The sequence below is a fragment of the Setaria italica genome, chromosome VIII (genome assembly GCF_000263155.2).
Source record: "Setaria italica strain Yugu1 chromosome VIII, Setaria_italica_v2.0, whole genome shotgun sequence".
In the NCBI taxonomy this organism is placed as follows: domain Eukaryota; kingdom Viridiplantae; phylum Streptophyta; class Magnoliopsida; order Poales; family Poaceae; genus Setaria; species Setaria italica.
In genome coordinates, this window is record NC_028457.1 from 7,042,096 (window position 1) to 7,062,392 (window position 20,297).

A 20,297-nucleotide genomic window follows, 5' to 3' on the forward strand; every position below is an offset into this window, starting at 1 on the left:
TGTTTCATTTAGATTTACTCACCAGTTATTGATATTAACTAGAATTATAGTTTTTATCTATTATTTTAGTTTTATCACCATTTATCCTGCTTGAAGTACGAACTGTCGGCTTATTATTGTTATTTTTATTAATTGTCATATAGCCGATTAGATCTGTTTCAAGTGTTGCTTTGTAGCATTGTTTAAGTTGCTCCAGTAGTTTCTTTACAATTGCTACGTGGTCATCGTCTGTTCAATAGCCGGTTACTTGCACAGTAAATCGGCCGATTCGCCGATACGTTCTTCAAGATAGATCGGAACTTTAATCGATCGAGACTCCTGGATTTTAATATTTTTGTTTCCTTGTCAATCAACAGGTCAGATTGACTGGCACGCCGCACGAACCACACCGGGACAATAACCTGAACAGGAGTTAAGCAGATTCTCCCGGGTCATGTGTCCGACGCCGAGAGTCATCGGCCGATTTTTAGCGTCAACAGAGTTCTTCACCACCCAGCAAGCATAAGCAATGACCAACACGATGACCAACCCAATAGCATCCGATGCTCAGCGACAGGTAGAACCACCCCTGCAGCTTGCCAACACAGGATACGTTGCTCCGAGTAGTGCTGGCTCCATTGCAAATGTGAGGTATCCTGTAGATGAGGTACAAGTGGATACACCATGTAGGTTGGTGATGCTCTATGGAAGGAAACATAATAAGTTTCGAGAGGTCGCAACCGGCATGGCAGTAACAGCTCATGTGTTCCCAAATGAACTGCCACCAGAATATTCCTAGGTGCAAGTTGTTACTGTGTTAGATGAGTTGTGCGAGCTTGATGTCCCTACTGATGAGGGGATTGAGGTTCTCGGTGATGCGATGAACCAGTACATACTGTGGCATCGCCGAGATATCGTTCTGAATGTTAATGTATCGCCAGAAACCTCATGGCCGAGCCAAGATGAACCCGTGCTACAGTCACATGTGCAGGTAGCCACCACTGAGGGCATGCAGCCAAGTCAGTCACATGTCCAGGGAGCTACCAATGAGGGCGGGCACCCAATGCCGCTATCACCTGTGGATGAAGGTCTAACTGAGGAGGAATGGACTTTGTTTCTCCAAGGTGATGATCCAACATCGCTGAGGCCACCATCTTCACCTCCCTAGAGGCCACCATCTCCACCTCCCCAGCTGCCAGCGGTACCTCGTATGGTTAGGACATATGAGAATAAGGATCCATCAACACAAGTCAACAAGTTCATGAATATACTGAAGACCAAGGCTTCATCTTCTGGTAAGGTGGAGAATCTGTAGCTTGCGGCCCTTCTCAACAAAAGGAAATAGATGAAGGCTTCAATTTCTTTGTGTCAGATGAAGTCCCAGATAAATATGAGCATGGCAAACCATTCTTGTATCACTGGGATCTGGTGAACGGCCCATGGGAACTCAATAAGCTGCATGGATGGATCATGGACATAATGAAGCAAGGCATTCGATCAACCACCTCGCTTATCCCAAAAAAGGTTTTCCTTTGCGCTAAAGATTACCTGCTTGTGATCAATTTCGAGGATTTGTTCAGACTTTATTGTCATCAACACCTCGACGTCTAGCTCATTACCGTATGGTGCTTGTAAGTCCACATGTACCGCATACACGAGTTTTACATACATACATATATATTTTATATGTCTATTACCTTAGCAACTACCTATTTTGCAGGATGCACTGGAAAGAGGAAGAATTTGACGAACGACAGGTACTCAATAGCGTACCTTGACCCAACATGAATTAGCGAGCCAGAGCACAAGTTCAAACTAAATGAAAGGGTCAAAGTAGAAATGGAAGCAGAACATACACAAGTGGAGAAAGATGCTATAAGGGAAAAGGCCCACAAAGAAGAAAAACTCAAAGTGGTTGTGTAGACTGCAAGAGTTATGTGGAAAAACGCTCACAAGCAGTTCATCATGGGGGCTTACAATTTTCGGTAAGCTAGCTAGTTTAAATTACTATTTATATGCTTGGTGCTAATTAATGCCATCTATAATATAAATTATTCTAATATCATGCAGAGATCACTAGATTTGCATCTGTATTTACCCCAAGCTTGGATCTGCAATTATCCTCGACTCTCTCAGACATACCGACAAAGATAGTTACAAGGAATTACTAGACATTGTACAAAAGTAAGACATCTCCTGGCAGTACTTAAATGCATGTTGAGATTCTATGCACCTAAGTTGTATTACTAACTCTTGTCTTTATATCCTCAAAGTATGCATAGGCTTTACGTATTGAAAGGCAGGGAATGCCTTGAAAACAGGAAGAAAGTGATGAAAATAATAGTATATAAATGGGTAAGAACATAAAAACTTTGTTTCTTTTCATATAATGTAGACTTGTCATTTATAACAACTCATCATTTTTCTATTTTATTGCAATGCCACAAGCAACCGCCCGGTATTGCGCCATGCAGATACTGCATGTGCAAGTTCCTCAAAAATAATGGGAGGTACCGAACGAACCCCAAAGACATAAGTCTCTTATACACTGCCATGTGCTAAGTTCCTAATGGTAATACATCCTAATCTTCATTTACTGTATACCTGCAGTTGCCTACGATCGACACTCGCGATGCGGCGCTCAAAGACAGAGGCAACATCAACATTTGTAGGGACATCCAATGGGAGATTTGTCACGAGGACAGAGAATTCTTTGATCTAGATGGTGTGTTCGCGGCGGATGGATGCGAACATCTTCATAGCTAGACGAAGGCGCCGCTGATGTAGCTCTATTCCAATTGTTGAATAATGTGAATTATCTATTTTGTACGATGCAGTTTTTAATAATGTGAATTATTCATTATTTAAGTTTATTGTTACATGGTTGGAGATACATAATTAAATTTGGCGGCTATAAACCAGCAGAAAATAGAAATTATAAATAAATCATGGGAAATAATAAATAAGGTGGGAAAATAAATATTCCTAGCAGGTGGCATAACCAACCACTAGCAGAGAATGCCAGTGTGCTGGCGGTGGGTTAGGCCACCCGCTAGCACAGAGGCTCTCTGTGCTGGTGGGTGGATAACGTCGCCTGCCAGCACAGAGCGATCTGTGCTCGCGGGCGAGCACCCGCCAGCATAGACCGCCATTTGTGCTGGCTCAAAGTTGCTGGCGGGTGCTCGGCCCGCCAGCATAGAGCCCATTTAGCCACCAGCAAATATCATTTCTGGCCTGGTGGAGCTAGTGCGGAGTCGATTTGGGGAAGTGCGAGCACGCGGGGTGGCGATTTGGGGAAGGGTGAGCGCGTGGCGGCGGCAGGATTTCGCGAGGGGTGCGAGGGGTCAGCACGCGCCTGTGGCGGCTGGATTTTGGTGAGGGCGGCAGGGGGATTCCACGAGGGGTAGCGCATGAGCAGGATTTCGTGAGAGGTGGGAGAGCGCGCGGACATGGCGGCGGGATTTGGGTGAGATCGAGTGGGAGGGGGTGAATGGAAATTTGAAGAAGAGGATCTAGGGTTACGCAGCTAGGCTGACTGAGCGGTGGGCCGTCTGAGGCAAGTTTGCGCGCGAGCTAGGCTGGCTGAGCGCGGGAGAGGGAAAATGCCCCAGTCCATATATGCCGGAGGATAGTTGGACTATACTATTGGGAAGAATACCGATCCACGGCTTGATGCAGTACCTAAATTCCATACCGAGGGATGCGTAGTCGCGGTACCGACCCACAGCCAACGCTAACCTATGCCGACTGACCGTTCAACGGTAAATTCCTACTTGTACCGACCGGCAATCCAAGGCTGTGGTACAGTGATGTCTACGTGACCCCATTAATTGACAACCTCCCACAATCGACAAAGTACCTTACATCCCTTGTCTCACTGACAATTTGTCGTTGGGACAAGATGAAGCAGCTGCCTCATGTGATTCACTACCTAACCTCCATTGAAAAACTCAACTTAGGACTATATGCAATGTACTGACTGGCTGCCGGAGTGGATTGGACAACTCTCTGCACTTCGTAGTCTTTATATCAAGATTTCTCTGCCGCCTCAGTCCATACAACGACATACTGCTCTTGGGTATTTGCCTCATTAGAATGATGTCCTGAATTGAATAGGCGTTACAAGCAAGGTATTGTTTCGGACTAGCACTTTGTCTCTTACATTCCTAAGTTGGAAATATGATTAATGGTTACTAGCGGGCTGAGAACCCAGGACACGCCAAAAGGGAAGCATGATTTTGTGTTCCGGGCAAATTTCTGGGCAAAATTTAATGACTAGCGGTTCTGTGAACATAACTCTCTACAGCCGGTTTTGCATTCCGGGCCAAAATTCTCTTTGCATCACAGTCGTCCGATCTGATGATCCTGCAGTCATAATCGTCTCCTACCGGCCGGCAACTCCCCGTCTTTTTTTCACTCCTTCCCGTGGCTGGCATGTTGTATCACTAATTTGTCTCCGCACTAGCAGGAAGCACAGGCGGCTGCGCCCTGTTCGACGGAATGCACGAGAACGGCTGCAGTGGGAGAGGATATGTAACAGTCCATGAGTCTAAGTTGGACAACAATTGAGTACCATGCATGAGGTATGGTTGCTCTAAAAGTAACTTTAAATGGGAAGCCAAGAGTGAGATGAGTCACCTTAAATAGTTATAGTTAGTTTTAAGGAGCATTGTAACCTTGGGTTAACTATTTTACGAGAAGTGAGAATAAAAGTGTAATTATGTTACAGTGTACGTGTGATCACTCAGTACACAGAACTGGTGGTTACAGGATTCATCAGCCCGCGACCGTCCAGCCGCGCGTGCACCAACGCAACAAACGGGATAGTTTGCTTAACACTGTTTTTTTTGTCTCCTCAGACATAATTATGTCTCCACTCTTTGCTTTTCGCATCTATTGGTTCAGCCAGCGTTCACATCACGCTTTTGGATCGGTTGGTGAGAAGCTTTTGACCCCTTTGCATTACCATCCACAGCTAGGTTTTCTTTGTCTTTTCCAGGGAACTCGCTCCCACCGTGCCTTCTTTTTCTGTTCCTTTTTTCGCACCATTGACCTGACTGCATCCTATCGAGATTCCGCGTTGGTACCTGTGAGGTACTCTGATTTCGTTTCGGTTCCAGTGCAAAAGCCTGCACGCCCACAGCAATCAAGGAAATATTCTACTGTACACTGGACTGGAGTGCTACATTGCTTCGTCCATGAAAGAATTTCTAGCTAGGAGCGGCACATGCGTTGGCTCCACAATTAATGTCTCCTATGCATCTGCAACGGTACTTCTTTCATCTATGTTTACAAGGTATGGTATGATTTAGCGTGATGTTCCAAATAACACTTTGACTTTTAATTTATCTTATCTTATATTTGTTTATTTTTATAAACTTATAATTATTATAGAGTATATTTAATTACCAACCATATAAAGTTGACATCATAAAAATAAAAAAATAATAATCAAATTATTGGTAAAAAATTGCAAAGTTTGAATCTTGATATGCGTGCGCACCTTATAAATAAAAACGGAGGGAGTAAAATAATACATGCCCTTGCTCCATCACTACTTTTTTTTCTTTCCCCATGCAGGAACCACCTATGCTATAGTTGTCTTGTGGTAGAACCTGGATGTCCGAGAGTTTGATTGGGTGTAAGAGTAAGAACGAACCAAAAGTGGTCATTGTGCTAACAAGAAGAGGGGTAGATTTGTAGAGTCTCCATTGTTTCACATGGATCCAAGGCGAGGAAGCTAAGTCGTTTATTGCGTCTGGGGAGTCGTCCCTTACATGTGATACATATTGGCCTAGATAACGAAATACATTTCAAAAAAGTTTTGTCAATGTTGCAATGACATATATTTTTTCGCAACGTAGTCTGCCCTTGGAAAATGATTTCCAGGTACGGTCCGGATGCTACAGCGTTGCTTGGGATTTTCTAGGCTAGTGGAACTTGTTGTCCATCCATAAAAAAACCAAGCCCTCCTACAAATCATTTTTTAAGTAGTGTAATAAATGTTGCAGCAACAATGCTATCTTGTTTGCGACAAAAGGACATGCGAGCTTTGCACAGTAATTAATCAGAGTTATTAGCATCCCAGGAGGCCGGGACCCTGTCGCGCTACACAGTTCGAGCATCCGGGAAAGCAACACGAATTAGCATCCGGGACCCCGAACAAAGCAAAAGGCCAAAAGCCCTGCTCGGTTTTCCAAGAGCTTACGACGCCCTCTGCTTCCTCAGCTCCTCGGTTCCTCGCTATAAACAAGGCTGCCGGTCCCAGGCTGGCTGGCTCGCTCAAGAGCTTATTTGTTCACGAAGGGTACGTAACACCGTACCTTTAATTTCATCGTCTAGTTCAGTTGCAATCTGCCGCCTTCACAAGAGTCAGCTAGCCAGGCAAGCAAGAAAGGTCAGTAGCCTTGGTGAAGGATGGTCGGAAGCGTCAGAAGAGAGAGGAGAAGGAAAGGCGAGGAGTCCGGTCCGCGGAAGATGGGCACCTCGTTTCGCCCAGGAGGGTTTTCGTTCACCGGGTACGTGTACTTGCTCACGTACCTTCTCATGGCCATCACGGGCTTGGGCTACCTGGCATTGACCTGGTCAACGGTAGTCCTTCTCGGAGGTTTCGTCACTTCGCTGCAGAGGAAGGATTTTTGGTGCCTCACGGTCATTAGCATGCTGCAGGCTGCCAGGTCAGTAATGCAATATTCCTTGGTATTTCTTTTTCTCGCCCATACATTAGGCCAAAAACATGCATGTTGATCCCTGGTCACGGCCGGGAACGCGTACGTCTACTTCACAATCGGGTGAAAATTTTCCCACCCACATCCGAACCTTGTGAACATGCATGCAACTTCCTTGAAAAAAAATTACGGACATTTGAGATGATTTCCACACCCAGATTAAACGTATTGTAAAAATATGGTATTTTAGATGAATTGCACATGCAAATTTTAGTTACACTAGTAGAGAACTGATGTTCGATGCGCCCCCTTTTAATCCCGATTTAAAGTAGGCCCGGTATAAAAGGGGTGCACGGAGCTTTACTCCCGGTTGGTATTTGCGACTGGAACTAAAAGTCACCTTTTTATCCCGGTTCAAAAATCAGCCACCTGTGGGGGACCCTTTAGTCCCGGGTGAAAAAATCAGCTACCCGTGGGGGACCCTTTTGTCTTGGTGGTAAGAATAACCGGGACTAAAGGTCACCCTTTTAATTCCGGTTGGAAACTCCAACCGGGATAAAAGGATCCCTCACGGGTGGCTGAAAAAGAACTAAAGCCCTCGGACCCTTTTATCCCGGTTTGTGTTTCCAACTGAGATAAAAAGGTCCCCCACCTGTGGCTGGGGTAGAACTAAATCCTTCAGACCCTTTTATCCCGGTTTTTAATACCAACCGGGATAAAAGGAGGTCTTTTATCCCGGTTGGTGTTTCCAACTGGGATAAAAGGGTCTCCCACGAGTTAGTATAAAAGGATTGGATTCCCTATATAGTCAGATGTGGTGTGTAGGTCGGATGGTAAGGAAGCTATACACGAGGCTTGAGGTCGTGGGTTCGAATTCCACGAACCGCGCACGCGCATATTTCGCGTGAAAATCGCGTGACTTGTGACGTGCGCGTGTGGGGAGGCCTCCCTGGGACCCCCCGGGATTTATTTATTTTTTTGCAAAACCATTTATCCTGGAAAGGGGGCCTGTACTGCGCCTGGCGTGGCAGTCCATTTAGTCCTGGTTGGTATTACCAACCGGAACTAAAGGGTGTCTTTAGTCCTGGTTGAGGGACCCGGGATAAAAGACATCCACTTTTGTCTCGATTGCTTTATCCCGGATAGTTTTTCGAGAGATTTGCACCCTTCCAACCGGGACTAATACTAAGTTTTCTACTAGTGTTATTACTCCTTCTACACAGTCGTTACAGCAGAAATAACACTGTTACTCTAGTACTCACTCCGTCCCAAATTACTCTTCATTTTGGCTTTTCTAAGTACATAGCTTTTGCTATGCACATAATAGTAATTTGGGACGGAGGGTGTTATGGTGGGCATCCGCTACAGGAGGCGCAAGCAGCAGCAGCAGGGCCAGGTGCCTGAAGGGCATTAGGATAAGACAGAGATAGAGTTAGAGTTGGATTAGGATTAGAAAGAGATAGAGTTGGTTCAGGCCTTTCTTGGCCAAGGAGTAATTAGTTAGGATTCTCCTTTTAGGGGTGATGTATAAACCCAATTATACTAGGGATTAATCAAGCAATTATATCAGAAAGATATCGTTGCCTAGCTTCCCACGTTTTCCTTATCTCCCTGCTTGAGGCCGTGTGAACAACAGCATGGCGCCTTCCCATCGCCCCTCCTTCAAGCCTCGACCCCCTGTCTCCCACCGATACTTCCTATGCAACAAGTAGCGCTCTACCAATATGGTATCAGAGATGTCGGGCGCCGAGTCCCCTGATCCGGACGCCGCCGCCGCCGCTGCCATCACCGCCGCTTCCCCAGCACCCAGCCAGAGGGCAGCCACTCCATCTTTCTCGCCATCCAACGTCAGTTGGCGGACATCTCCAAGCAGCTCGCCGCCCAGCACCTTCGCATCACTGAGGTGGAGAAACGCCCTACGGATTCTACTGGCCTCCAGATGGTGCGCCCGTTTGGCATGCCTAGCGACGACAATATACCCCCTGCGTCCCCCGCTGCTGCTACTGCCGTCTCCCACATGAGGTATGTTCCCCTACCTGCGCGTCCTTACCCCGCCTCCATATTGAACGTCTAGTTTCCCCCTCTCCATCCCTTATTCCGCAACTGCCACTGCATACCGCAGCACATAATGCTCCTGTTCCAGGTCCATTGGTCGCTGGATAGGCTGTTCCTCCCTTCCACAAGATCGAGTTTCCAACTTTCGATGGCAAGGAGGACCCCTTTGGCTGGCTGCATCGCTGCGAGCAATTCTTCCGCGCCAAACACACCTTGGAGGAGGATAAAGTCTAGCTGGCATCGTATCACATGACAGGGACGGCCCAGACTTGGTACTTCATGCTGGAATGCGACTCTGGGCCTCTGTCGTGGTCTGATTTCAAGGCGTTGTGCAACCAGCGCTTCGGTCCACCTCTCCGGAGCAATCCCTTGGGCGAGCTGGCGCGGCTGCAGTTCCGTTCCACGGTGGCCGAGTACCAGGAGCACTTCAGGAGGTGCAGCTCTTCACGGCTGGCCTCCCGAAGTGGATTCGCGTCGATGTTAGCTCCAGGACCCCGGCGACCTGCAGGCAACCATGTCTTTGGCATGGGCTTATGAGCGCTGTTCCCTTGCATCAAAGGATTCTACTCCCAGCCGGCCACCTCGCTCATCAGCCCGACCGTCCTTCCCTGCTCCAGCAGCACCGCGCAGTGCTCCTCCGACTTCTACAGCAGCAGCACCGGCTCCCCCACCGTCAGGCGCTGCTGCCCCATCGTGCCCGTTCCGTTTGCTGTTTCCGGCCGAGCTCCAGGATCGCCGCAAGCAGGGCCTATGTTATAACTACGATGAGCAGTATGTCCGTGGCCACCGCTGCCAGCACCTCTTCTACATTGAGGTCACGGACTACAACGATGAGGAGGTTCCTGAGCACGACACGAATGAAGCCATGCCGATCATCTCCTTCCATGCGTTCACCGGCATCCGGACTAAGGATACGAGGGTGCGGTCTTGTGCACTCTTCTCGACTCCAGTACAAGGGTGCGGTCTTGCACGCTCTTCTCGACTCCAGCTCCACCCACAACTTCATCAACATCGCCGCCGCCTGTCACTCAGGCATGCCCATCCGCCCGTGTATGGGTCTGCGCGTCGGCATCGCTAACGGCGACAAGATTGACTGTGAAGGCCGAACCCTGGACGTTCCTATCACCATCGGCATGGAGGCATTTTCGATCAGCTGCTACGCCATTCCCTTGGGCTCCTTCGATGTGATTCTAGGGGTGGAATACCTGCGTACTTTGGGTCCGATTTTGTGGCATTTCGATGATCTATGTATGGCTTTCTGGCGTGGTGACCGTTGGGTGTTTTGCAACACGCAGCGCTCTACCAGAGGGAGTAATAACCAGTATAAAATGACTAACTATAAATTCAGGTGTGGGGTAGTTGTTTTTACCCGAAGAAGAAATTCATATGTAGTATCCCCTTCCTTATTCTATGCATGCTATTTAGGAAGAAGAAAGGTGAAAGAAGTAAAGAAAAACTTCCGGTGTGGGAGAAGATGTTCACTACTCGGGCGTACTAGCTTCCGAAAAGATGATGGGCAAATTCATGTACAAGCGTCATGTAAACAGTAGGAAACTCTCAACCCCGACACAACTTCATAGTTTTCATACTGGTGGTGTCACGTGGACACAATATATAAAAAACTTATTCCTAGTATAAGGTTGATTCAATATAAACTTGTTAGAAACAGAAAGCAAATTAGCAGAGAGGCTTGTTAGAAACAGAGAGCAAAATAAATTTGTTAGAAAGAGATGGCTACGACACAAGATACGATGACAGCGCAACTTGTTAGAAACGATAGTGGCTTAACATAATTTATTAATCTCAATGTCACAAGGTGTTACATATATAGCGAGCCATCACTAGGAGTCCAAAGATGTGGCAACTGAAAACTGAAGACACACAATCTAATTGCCTTGATATATGTCTAACACAACTTACAAAATACTTAGATAGCACCTAACCAATGTGCTCTTTGTGTCCTAGATAAACAAGTTTTTACCCCAAGCTTTTGTTCCACAAAAAAATCAATTTCGTAAGCCGTGCCCCTTAAAAAATATATCGGTTTGACACTGAAAGGATCAAGATGCTGGGGCGGGTGGGGGTGAATTAGACTTCAACAAATTTTTTGTGGTAATTAAAAACTAGAAATAAGCCTAATCACCCCTTGTGCTTAAACTTTAGAAAAAGTGTTGCTACATTAGGCGTTCCAAAGTTCCAAAGTTTTGCAACTTAGTTCCAACCCTATACTATTATGATAATTCTAGGAATTGAAATTCTTTAAAAGCTGATTTATTCTCAAGGTATCGAAGAATCAGCGCTCTCCTCTACTCCCGTTGGAGCACCCGCTCAAGGCTGTCGCTCCTCCTTGATCCGCACAAGCATCAAGTGCTCTCTATTGTTAATCCATTCTCCAACTCTGGATTGATGGATTCCAAACCTAGTATAACCTCTTTGGAGCTTCTCACATGACTCCTTGATAGTTCAAGGAGGAAATAACAACCAAGCCATCTAGGTGATACCGATCACCAAGAGTAATAAGCAAAGAATCTCACTTGACCTACACAAAGCCAAAGAGATAGGTGGATGCACACTTGCTACTCTCAAAGAACAAATGATGTCCTTAATTTTGAATTAAGAAACTTCCAGATAACTTCTAATGCTTCACTTGTTCGTAATGTCCAAATATCACTCACTACTAGAAAAATGACCTCTCAACCCGAGGCTTAGTACTGGTCACTTTTTGGCCAGGTACTAATGTTAGCATTAGTACCGGACCTTCCGATGAGGTCTTCATGATCCCCTTTAGTACCGGGTGGGGGCTCCAGGTGGTACTAAAGGGTTTCCCGTCCAGGACTTAGATTTTTTTACGCGCGATTTCACGCGCCGCTTGCCCCGCCGCCCCTCCCTTATCTCCTCCTTCCGCTATCTTTCTGTGCTCCCTTGCTATCTTTCTCTCCACTGCTTGTTAGGATACGAGGTAGGCTACGCTAGCGCAATTCAAAATTTCTACCGCGTATAACCAGGAAGAACTGCCGTATAAGGATCACGGGATTACCACTCGACGCACTACTGGTGCGGAAGATGTAGATATGCGTCGATGCAGTGAAGACGATCACGTAGTCGTACGTAGTCGATCAACGTAGTCGTGCGTAGTCGATCACGTCCAGCAGCTCCTCAGCAGCTCGTCCACGTGTAGCAAGATCGCCTCCGGTGCCGCGGCTCGTCGTCGTCTCGTCGTGGCTCGTCGGCGGCTCATTGGCGGCTCGTCCAAGTGCTGCAGGCGCAACACCTCCAAGGTATCCACACGTGCAGGGAGGAAGCGTCGCAAGCCGGACTGCTAGATCTGCGAGTTGCAACAGGCGAGGGCGTGGGAGGCGCGGCAGGTGTGTTTCGCCAAAAGGTGTGAACCCTAGGGCGCCCCCACCCCTCTGTTTATAGAGGTTCCTGATGGGCCTCTGGGTCCGAGGCCCATTAGTACTTCTAAACCTAATCCAACTCGGATCAGATCCGAATTGGGCTTCCAGCCCCTTAAGTGTGTGACCCTATGGGTTCGAATACGTATAGACATGGCCCGAGTACTCCTACTCGGCCCAATAGTCAGTAGTGGCCTCTAGCAAGACATGCCAACTCCTATACGTACACGAAGATCATATCAGACGAACCATCACAACATAATAAACATGCTATTCCCTTCGCCTCACGATATTTGGTCTAGCTTCAAGCCGACCGCTCTTTCTCGATCCTGTGATTCGGAATCCCTTTGTAGGTTAACTCTTAACCGTACGTAGCATGGCCATGCATTTTCGGATCCGATCACTCGAGGGGCCCAGAGATATCACTCTCAATCAGAGAGGGGCAAATCCCATCTTGATTGACCATGTCTCATAGCATGCTTCTTGACAAACCCGAAAGCTACCTTTATAACTACCCTGTTACGGTGTAGCGTTTGATAGCCCCTAAGTAGGTCGATCCACATCTAGAATACATGCGACAATCTCAGGTCTAAGGACAAAGCGTATATATTGTTTAAAGAGAGAACTACTTCTCGTGTTGGGTCAGTCCTAGCACATGTCTCCACATGTGTCCACATTATTAGTTCAACATCTCCATGTCCATGACTTGTGAAACATAGTCATCAACTAATACATGTGCTAGTCTAATATTCATGTGTGTCCTCACATGAACTCCGACTAGGGACAACTTTAGAATAACCATACAAGTAAAGAGTTTCACATACAATTCACATAATTGCAAATCAATTCAAGTAGCCTTTAATGGATATTCAATGAACACAATATACAAATCATGGATACAAATGGAATATCATCATCTCTATGATTGCCTCTAGGGCATACCTCCAACACTGCTATCTTTCTCTCCTCTATCTTCTTCCTTCCACTAGCTAGATTGTTTTCCACTGCCTCCCCTCCCTTCCCCCTCCGCGAGCCCCTCGCCGGCGATGAGGAGCAGTGGCGGCAGCGGGCGGGAGGCTGGTGGCGGTGGGGCGCAGCCTGGGATTTTGATTTTTTAAAATTTTTTAATACCTTTTAGTACCGGTTATTTCAACCGGGACTAAGGGAACCCCCTCTAGTACCGAACCTCCTTTAGTACTGAATTGACAGTACCGGTTGCGAACCAGTACTAGAGGGGGGTTGCTAACCGATACTAGAGCTGTTTTCTCTAGTAGTGACTATTAGCTTCATTAAGTGGCAAGAGAGCTTAACATCAACAACCTTATGAAGTATATCTATAGGCCAAGGCAAGAAACTAGTTGTTGCATTCACATGCACTAGAAAACAACATCATTGACTTATCTGATGCATAAACACTTTGCACAGGAAAAAAATGGTGGACACACATGAGAAAAGTGGTTTCCAGTTGTGATTGGTTTAGTCGGTGACACTTAAACTTTACTTTTACAATGGTCCACGGCAGTCATAGAAAAATCACATTGATGCTTGCAAGCATCTTGTGTGACAAAATCACTTCTAGAGTCAAAATTGAGCTAAGCCGATGATCATCGACTAATCTGGTATGTGAAACATAGTTCACACCAGAGCATACGGTGGGACACGAAACACTTCTAGAGCTGATGCTGAGCTGAGAAGATGATCACCGACTAATACGTTGACTGACACATTGACACTGGACCAGTCGGTGTAACACTTACACACTTAGAGACACTGCATAGTTTAAATCGTTTGTCACCGACTAGTATGGTGATGTATTTGTCGATGCTGATTCAGTCCATGACCCCGTTCGGTGCGGCCTAAATTTGTAAAACTTGTCCAATTCAGTTTGTTTGAGTTTTGACTTTACTTCTTAACTTTTCTGGGATTTAACTTTGGCTACCTAGTGCCTAACTCTTCGTCTAACTCTAGGGCTCACCTAGGTCAATCTATTACTCTTTGCCCCCCTCCTTTTATAGTACGGTCCAAGGAAAAATAAAGACACAAAGACATTTGTGCTGGCGGTTCATCAGAAATAAAAAATGATGTGCCAGCACAAATCATTTTGACCTAGTGGAAACATCAAAATCACCTTTTGGAGGGCAGACATGACTAATTTAGGGCAAAGGCATATTTCTCCATGCTGGTAAGCTGTCCAAATCTTCCTACAAATTGATTTAATTTGGGATGATGGGAGTATGTGTCATCTATATGTAATCATCAATTAATAATTCGATGTAGAGTTTTTTAAAGGCAATCAAATAAATAAAGGACAATTATATGAGCTGTCTATAGTGTTGTCTTCATGTGACATGGCAAAAACTTGTAGACAGTTCCAATCTGACTGTTGTAAATGCCCTTAGGAAGCTAAATGTTTTGGGCTTATGAGGGGAGAGGGGGTGGGGTTTGCGGGCTATCTATTTATACAGGAGACTAAACTTAAAAACCAAGTAAATCTATAAATGGGATCTTACACTCGGGATCCATCTTCCCTAAGTTATACCACATAGACTTCATTATCTTTACCCGGGATGTCACATATATCATTAGGAGGACTGAAATTTCTTTTCTGGATATTTCCGAGTCCTTCTTAAGGTTCTAAATTTCTTGACTGAGCATATCATTTTACATAGCAATGAGATCATCACATATTTATGTAATAACATTATCAAAATAAGATTCATTGCAAGAGGATGAGCTAGATATATCAATTAAATCCTTGCAAAATGTAAAGACATACTTTTTAGGTCTGACATGAAACAAATACTTGGATGCCTAAGATTTATTGTTGGTTTTTATTCTTTCCTTCAAGGTCCATAACTTGTATGGCTGGCTCATCATTATTATTTAAAATCACATTAAATTTAATTACTAACACTTACAATTTGTTAATAAGCTAGCTAACATTCATTCAAGGACCTTGTTTTTCAGCTTTTCTATAAGTACCCCCAAATGTTTGAACATGAATGTCAAGGTGTTCCATTGAGGTGAAAAAACTCCAAGGTGGAAGTTCCATCACCACTGACATCGCTTTTAGTTTTATCTTCGGCCATGAGGCATATGCTTGTTTATCTAGACCATGATCATGAATAAATGCACCTTTTGTGGTTTGAGTTTTCATCACTTGAGCATGACTCATTTACTCACGCATCATGCATATTTCTACATTCTTCTCTTACCATCTTTCTCGTTCTTCTTAAGCTTGTTTTTTCTCCTCATCCTCTCCTTGGTCTTGCATGAGTTTTTTCTTCTCATTCTCCTTGGTCTTTAACGAAGAGACCTTTTTCACATTGTCCAAGGTACCGTTCCTATTTTGCCTATTCCTTCTCTCTGCGATGGCAATGTCCCTCATGGTGATGGGAATACCTTCAGAGCGGAGATTTCTTCATAATTTGTCCATCCCTTTGATAAGTTCTCATGAGCTTGAAGATTAGCTTGATTATTCATTTCTCGCCCTTCATGTTTCTCTTGAATTGTCATCATTGATTGGTGCATATCTTTTATGCATTTTACAAGATGAACAGTTCTGTAGCTTTGTTTAAATGATTTACTATTATGTTTTGTCCCCGATAGTACAACAGTCATTCACTCTAATTTGCTATGGTACCACGCAGGATTTTTAACGATCTGGGAGACCAACTGGTCACAAAGTTTTTCAATCTTCTGATTGCGTTTAACCGCAGAGCTGTTTCCGTAGCACGGGAATGGCTTGCTTTTCAGACTATTGATGGAAAGCCCATACCTCGGAAAAAGATAGGCAATTGGCTCAGGATTCTCATTGTTATCTACGTTGTAGTGGTATACATACCTTTGCTGCCGTTGCTAGCCGGATGCTACATTGTAGTGTTCCTCTATGGCTATGGTGGGCCCATCGTCTGCATAGGGCTCGCGCTGTGGCGCATTGTGCAGCGTGACTACGGCAGTAATGATGGAGACGACACCAAGGCAAATCTGACACCGGCATTAGACTTGTTCTATTGTCTAATCCTCTGTCAAGGTGTGCTCTACATGACGTGGCTTTGGTCTCATCCTCCTGGGGGAGCATTTATTATCGTAACATCCCGCCAAGATTACAATCTACCCAGAAAGTGGGGCTACATATGGCTTGTCGACTACCTCTTCGACACCCGAGCGAAGTGCTGGCAGGACCCAGCATCCATCCAAGGCAGCACAATGAGCCGCTACGCCGTCGACTTGATAGACTCTGAATCTTGGGACGATAACCTCTCTGGATTGAGGATGCTTGCCACGTTCATCAGGCAGGAAGCAGATGTTAGGTCACTACTGCTTCCCTCCAGGGCTAGAATCCAGAAGCTTATCAACACACTGGGATGGAGAGCTAGTGCCAGCAGGGAGATGAGGGAGGCTGCCGGGTGCATAGTGGCGCATCTTGCCAGCGACATCCATCTTGCCCAGTTCCCTGGGGCGATCCGGTGCATATCAACTTTGCTCCAAGATGAAGCCACTCTGACGTACTGGTGGAACTGCGACCAGAAACAAGACCACACCCATCTTCGTACTGGTTCCCGATCCACAATGCATACATGGATTAATATCCTTGAAAAAATTATGCCAAAGGCACGTGAACAAGAGGTTAATCGGCAAGGTGATGATGATGATGATAGGCAGCACAAGAAGCACGTGGTCGACGTAAAAGGGGGTGGCTGCAACGAGCTGATCCTGCAAGGACTGACGATCCTGGAGAGGCTAGCGTCCGACCAGCATAACTGCATGGACATATGTAGGAACCCAAGCCTCCTTCCCAGGATCATGGCTCCGCTCTGTTCCAACACCTTGATACAAGGGGCCAAGACCAGTGCATGGGCTGACGTGGTAAATGGATCTTTCAAGGTGTTGTACAGGCTCATCAGGTGTCCTGGCTGGACTGGCAAATGTCTGCGCCGGGACATCGCTACTAGCGAACAAGGAATCAGCAACCTGGAGAGCATTCTAGACCAGAGCAATGAAGCTGGCCAGGAGCTGCAGATGCGAGCCATGGAGATCCTAACAGAACTGGCCTTGGATTCGTCTACCAACCTCACCATGGAAACGAAAGAAAATCTCATGAAGAAGCAGCTGGAGATCTTCCTTGACGAAGAATCTGCTGCCATATCCAAAGACCTCAAAGCCACAGCAGGTAGAACACTGACATTCCTGATAACCAACAGCAAAGTGAACTGTTCCGTAGTCAAAGATTACTTTGGCCATCTCACTGAACTACTTGACGCCAAGAACAACACCACATACAGAATGATAGCAGCACAGGTCTTGGAGAATATATGTGCTCACTGTGATTTAGACAAAGAATGTGTGAAGGACACATTGCTGCCACAGGTAACTCTAAAATTATGTTTCGCTAAATGAAAACATATCAAGCAGCACAAAAACTATGCATGCAGTTATTTGAATCTCATTGCCATTATAATTCCTTAAAAATACATCACTTTGTCTTTGCAGATCCTTACGGGAATACAGTCCAATAAAAGGGAACCGCCCGAAGGTGCCGACGATCAAGGAGATGATGAGAAAACTGAAACAAAAGAATTGCAAGAAAATTTTTTATCGCTTACTCTGGTGATATATGACAATCTGATCAGCATTGATGATTTCGACGATGCAATTCAAAAGAACGGCTTAGGAAATGGAGAATTCGTGGTGAAGCTCAAGACTATAGTAGAAGAGAACTGTAAGGAAACAGTTATCAGTTTGAGAATTGTGAAGCTCTGCGGCCAGATTGCTGCAACAATGATGATGCGCAGCCAGTATACTGAACATTTCAAAAACCAGGGATTCGCAGAATCACTATCCAAGGCTAAGAAAATTATGTCTAATCTTGAAAGTTGCGTTCTTTTTGCTGGGACAGAACTTCGACTGAAGAAGATAGCCACGCCTCTCCTCTCCGAGATAGAGAAAGAACTTAATTGAGATTGATACCCTTGTGCTATTCCGATTCTCCAAAACAGACTACGCCTTGGCTTCTTTTATATCTCTGTTCTGCAACATAGGCATGGCATTGTGAGGTCGTGTGATTAATATTTTCTTCAGATGACACCGGCATTGCAAAGTGGTTTAATTCATGACAATGTAATGTGCATGCGTCGCATGGTATGCTTATTATGGATTTTGATGAATTTCAATGTATTCGTGTGAATTTGTATTGTAACTAGCACGGGCTGATCCCAAGTCGAAGTCATGGACTTGTGTTTGTACGTAATTTAATGGGCTTTCCATGTGCAAGAATTGTTTTAGCACAGATAAAATCGGTGATATAACTAGAACTAGATTTGGTGTAACTAAGGTAAGTGGCTGAGGATGGAATAATCCCAATAGGTATGATGATGTAGTTGTAACTCACACCTAGTTCCTGAGATACATAGAGTTAGACAAGCCACCAGTGAATTCAAGAACTTAACTATAATCTGGTGGAATGAGCTAGGTAACACACGTTTACAACCTATTACTTGGGACGCTTTGAAAGAGGCTATGCGTAATAGATTTTTTCATCCTTCTTATCAACATAACTTGCATAAGCAATTGCAACACCTAGAACAAGATACTATGTCTGTTCAGGAGTACAATGCTGAGCTTCAAAAGAGCACGATCCATTGTGGGGTAGTAGAGGAAACCGATGATAAAATCTGTCATTTTTATGGTGGTTTGAGGCGTGAAATTAAGGATACTAGCAATTATGCCCGCGCTTCGCTGCGGATGACCAATTGGCATAGAAGACCTTAAAAACCATATACATTTTCAGAACAAATTTTCTTTGGATGGAATAAATGTGTTTTTCTCATTGTGGCAGTTCATAGATCACGAAATATGTCAGACTTGTCTAACCAATGCAATAAAACACATCTCGACTATCGCAACAAATTTTAATTTTGGGATGGAGTAGGGACACTATGTTACATTATAGGAGGAAAGAGCAAACACTACAATACGGGCACATCCCTTTACGCTAGGGACTACAAACAGTGAAGTAATATTCACTTCCCTTAAATGTAAACGGACCTTGTTAAAAGTACTTCTAAACTTGTATCTGGCAGAAAGAGAACACACAACAATAGGGGCACCCACCAAATCAAACATTAGTCATGTGTGCTTGTAGTGGCCCTATGTTGATGGTCCATATCAGTTGACAAAACGAGAGCCCGGATGTGTATTATTTTGTACATACTACATCAAACCGTGCTCTGTACATCACTACTTGAAAACTGAGCATTCATCCTCGACCTTAGTACCTATTGCTTTTTGGCCCGGTACTAAGGTTCACATTAGTACCGAGCCTAACAGCTAGTCCCCCAGGAGGCCCTTTAGTACCGGGTGGAGGTTTCACCCAATACTAACACTTCGTCCACTCCCTTAATACCGGTCACATTTTGACCCAGTACTAATGTTAGCATTAGTACCGGGTTCAAATTTAGGATACCCTGGAGGTCCTTTAGTGTCAGTTGGGAGCTTCACCCAGTACTAAAGTCACCCATTAGTACTGGGTGGAAGCTCCACCCAGTACTAATGTGCCTGAGGGCCTTTAGTACCAAGTGGAGGTTCCACTCGGTACTAAAGGGTCTCTCCTCTCCCCAATTCCAATGCAGGCACACTACTTCTTTCACAGCAGGTGGCCTTATCCTCTCACGCACAATTCTCTCATAGGCTCTCATGCACATACTTCTCTCACAGGCGCGGCGGACAGGAGGTGGCGGGAGCGCGGGTGGTAGGGGGCGGTGGGAGCAGCGGCGGCGAGGCGGCGAAGCCGAGCAGCTCCGGGCAGGCGAGCGGGACCTGGTGGAGGGATGGCGGGGCCGGGCGGAGGCGGAGGCGGCGGGGCCGGGCAGACTCGGAGGGGGCGGCGGGGTCGAGCGGAGGCAGAGGGGGCGGCGGAGGGGCCGAGGGGAGGCGGGGTGGAGGGCGGCAGGCGGAGACTGGAGGAGGGCGGAGGGGGCGGGGCTGGGCGTTGGCAGGGCCAGGCGGCAGCGGAGGGGGTGAGGTTGGGCGGTGGGAGTGCGGCGAGGTAGAGGGCAAAGGGGCGGCTGGAGGTGGGGGCTGGCGCCCTTTTGTACTGAACTATCAGTACTGGTTCCAAAACCGATACTAAAGGGGGTTCCCAACCGGTACTAAACGTGGATTCCCTAGTAGTGTAATGGGTAAACCATTATTACATAGT

At 45.9% G+C, this 20,297-nt stretch overlaps 1 protein-coding gene across 1 annotated transcript; it reads left to right on the forward strand.

The window, feature by feature from the left end:
• Window positions 1–6,289: 6,289 nt before the first annotated feature.
• LOC111258188 lies at window positions 6,290–18,298 on the forward strand. Its single transcript, XM_022829038.1, has 3 exons — window positions 6,290–6,656; window positions 15,748–17,467; window positions 17,591–18,298. Exons 1-3 carry the CDS (start codon window positions 6,397–6,399, stop codon window positions 18,056–18,058), a joined length of 2,448 nt encoding a protein of 815 aa, XP_022684773.1. The 5' UTR covers window positions 6,290–6,396; the 3' UTR covers window positions 18,059–18,298.
• Window positions 18,299–20,297: the final 1,999 nt, after the last annotated feature.

Bases quoted from the DNA above. Each gene is read 5' to 3' on its own strand.
- LOC111258188 (XM_022829038.1), top strand. From the start codon at position 6,397: ATGGTCGGAAGCGTCAGAAGAGAGAGGAGAAGGAAAGGCGAGGAGTCC. The intron at 6,657-15,747 runs GTCAGTAATGCA...GGTACCACGCAG, and splicing joins AGCATGCTGCAGGCTGCCAG to GATTTTTAACGATCTGGGAG. The intron at 17,468-17,590 runs GTAACTCTAAAA...TTGTCTTTGCAG, and splicing joins AGGACACATTGCTGCCACAG to ATCCTTACGGGAATACAGTC.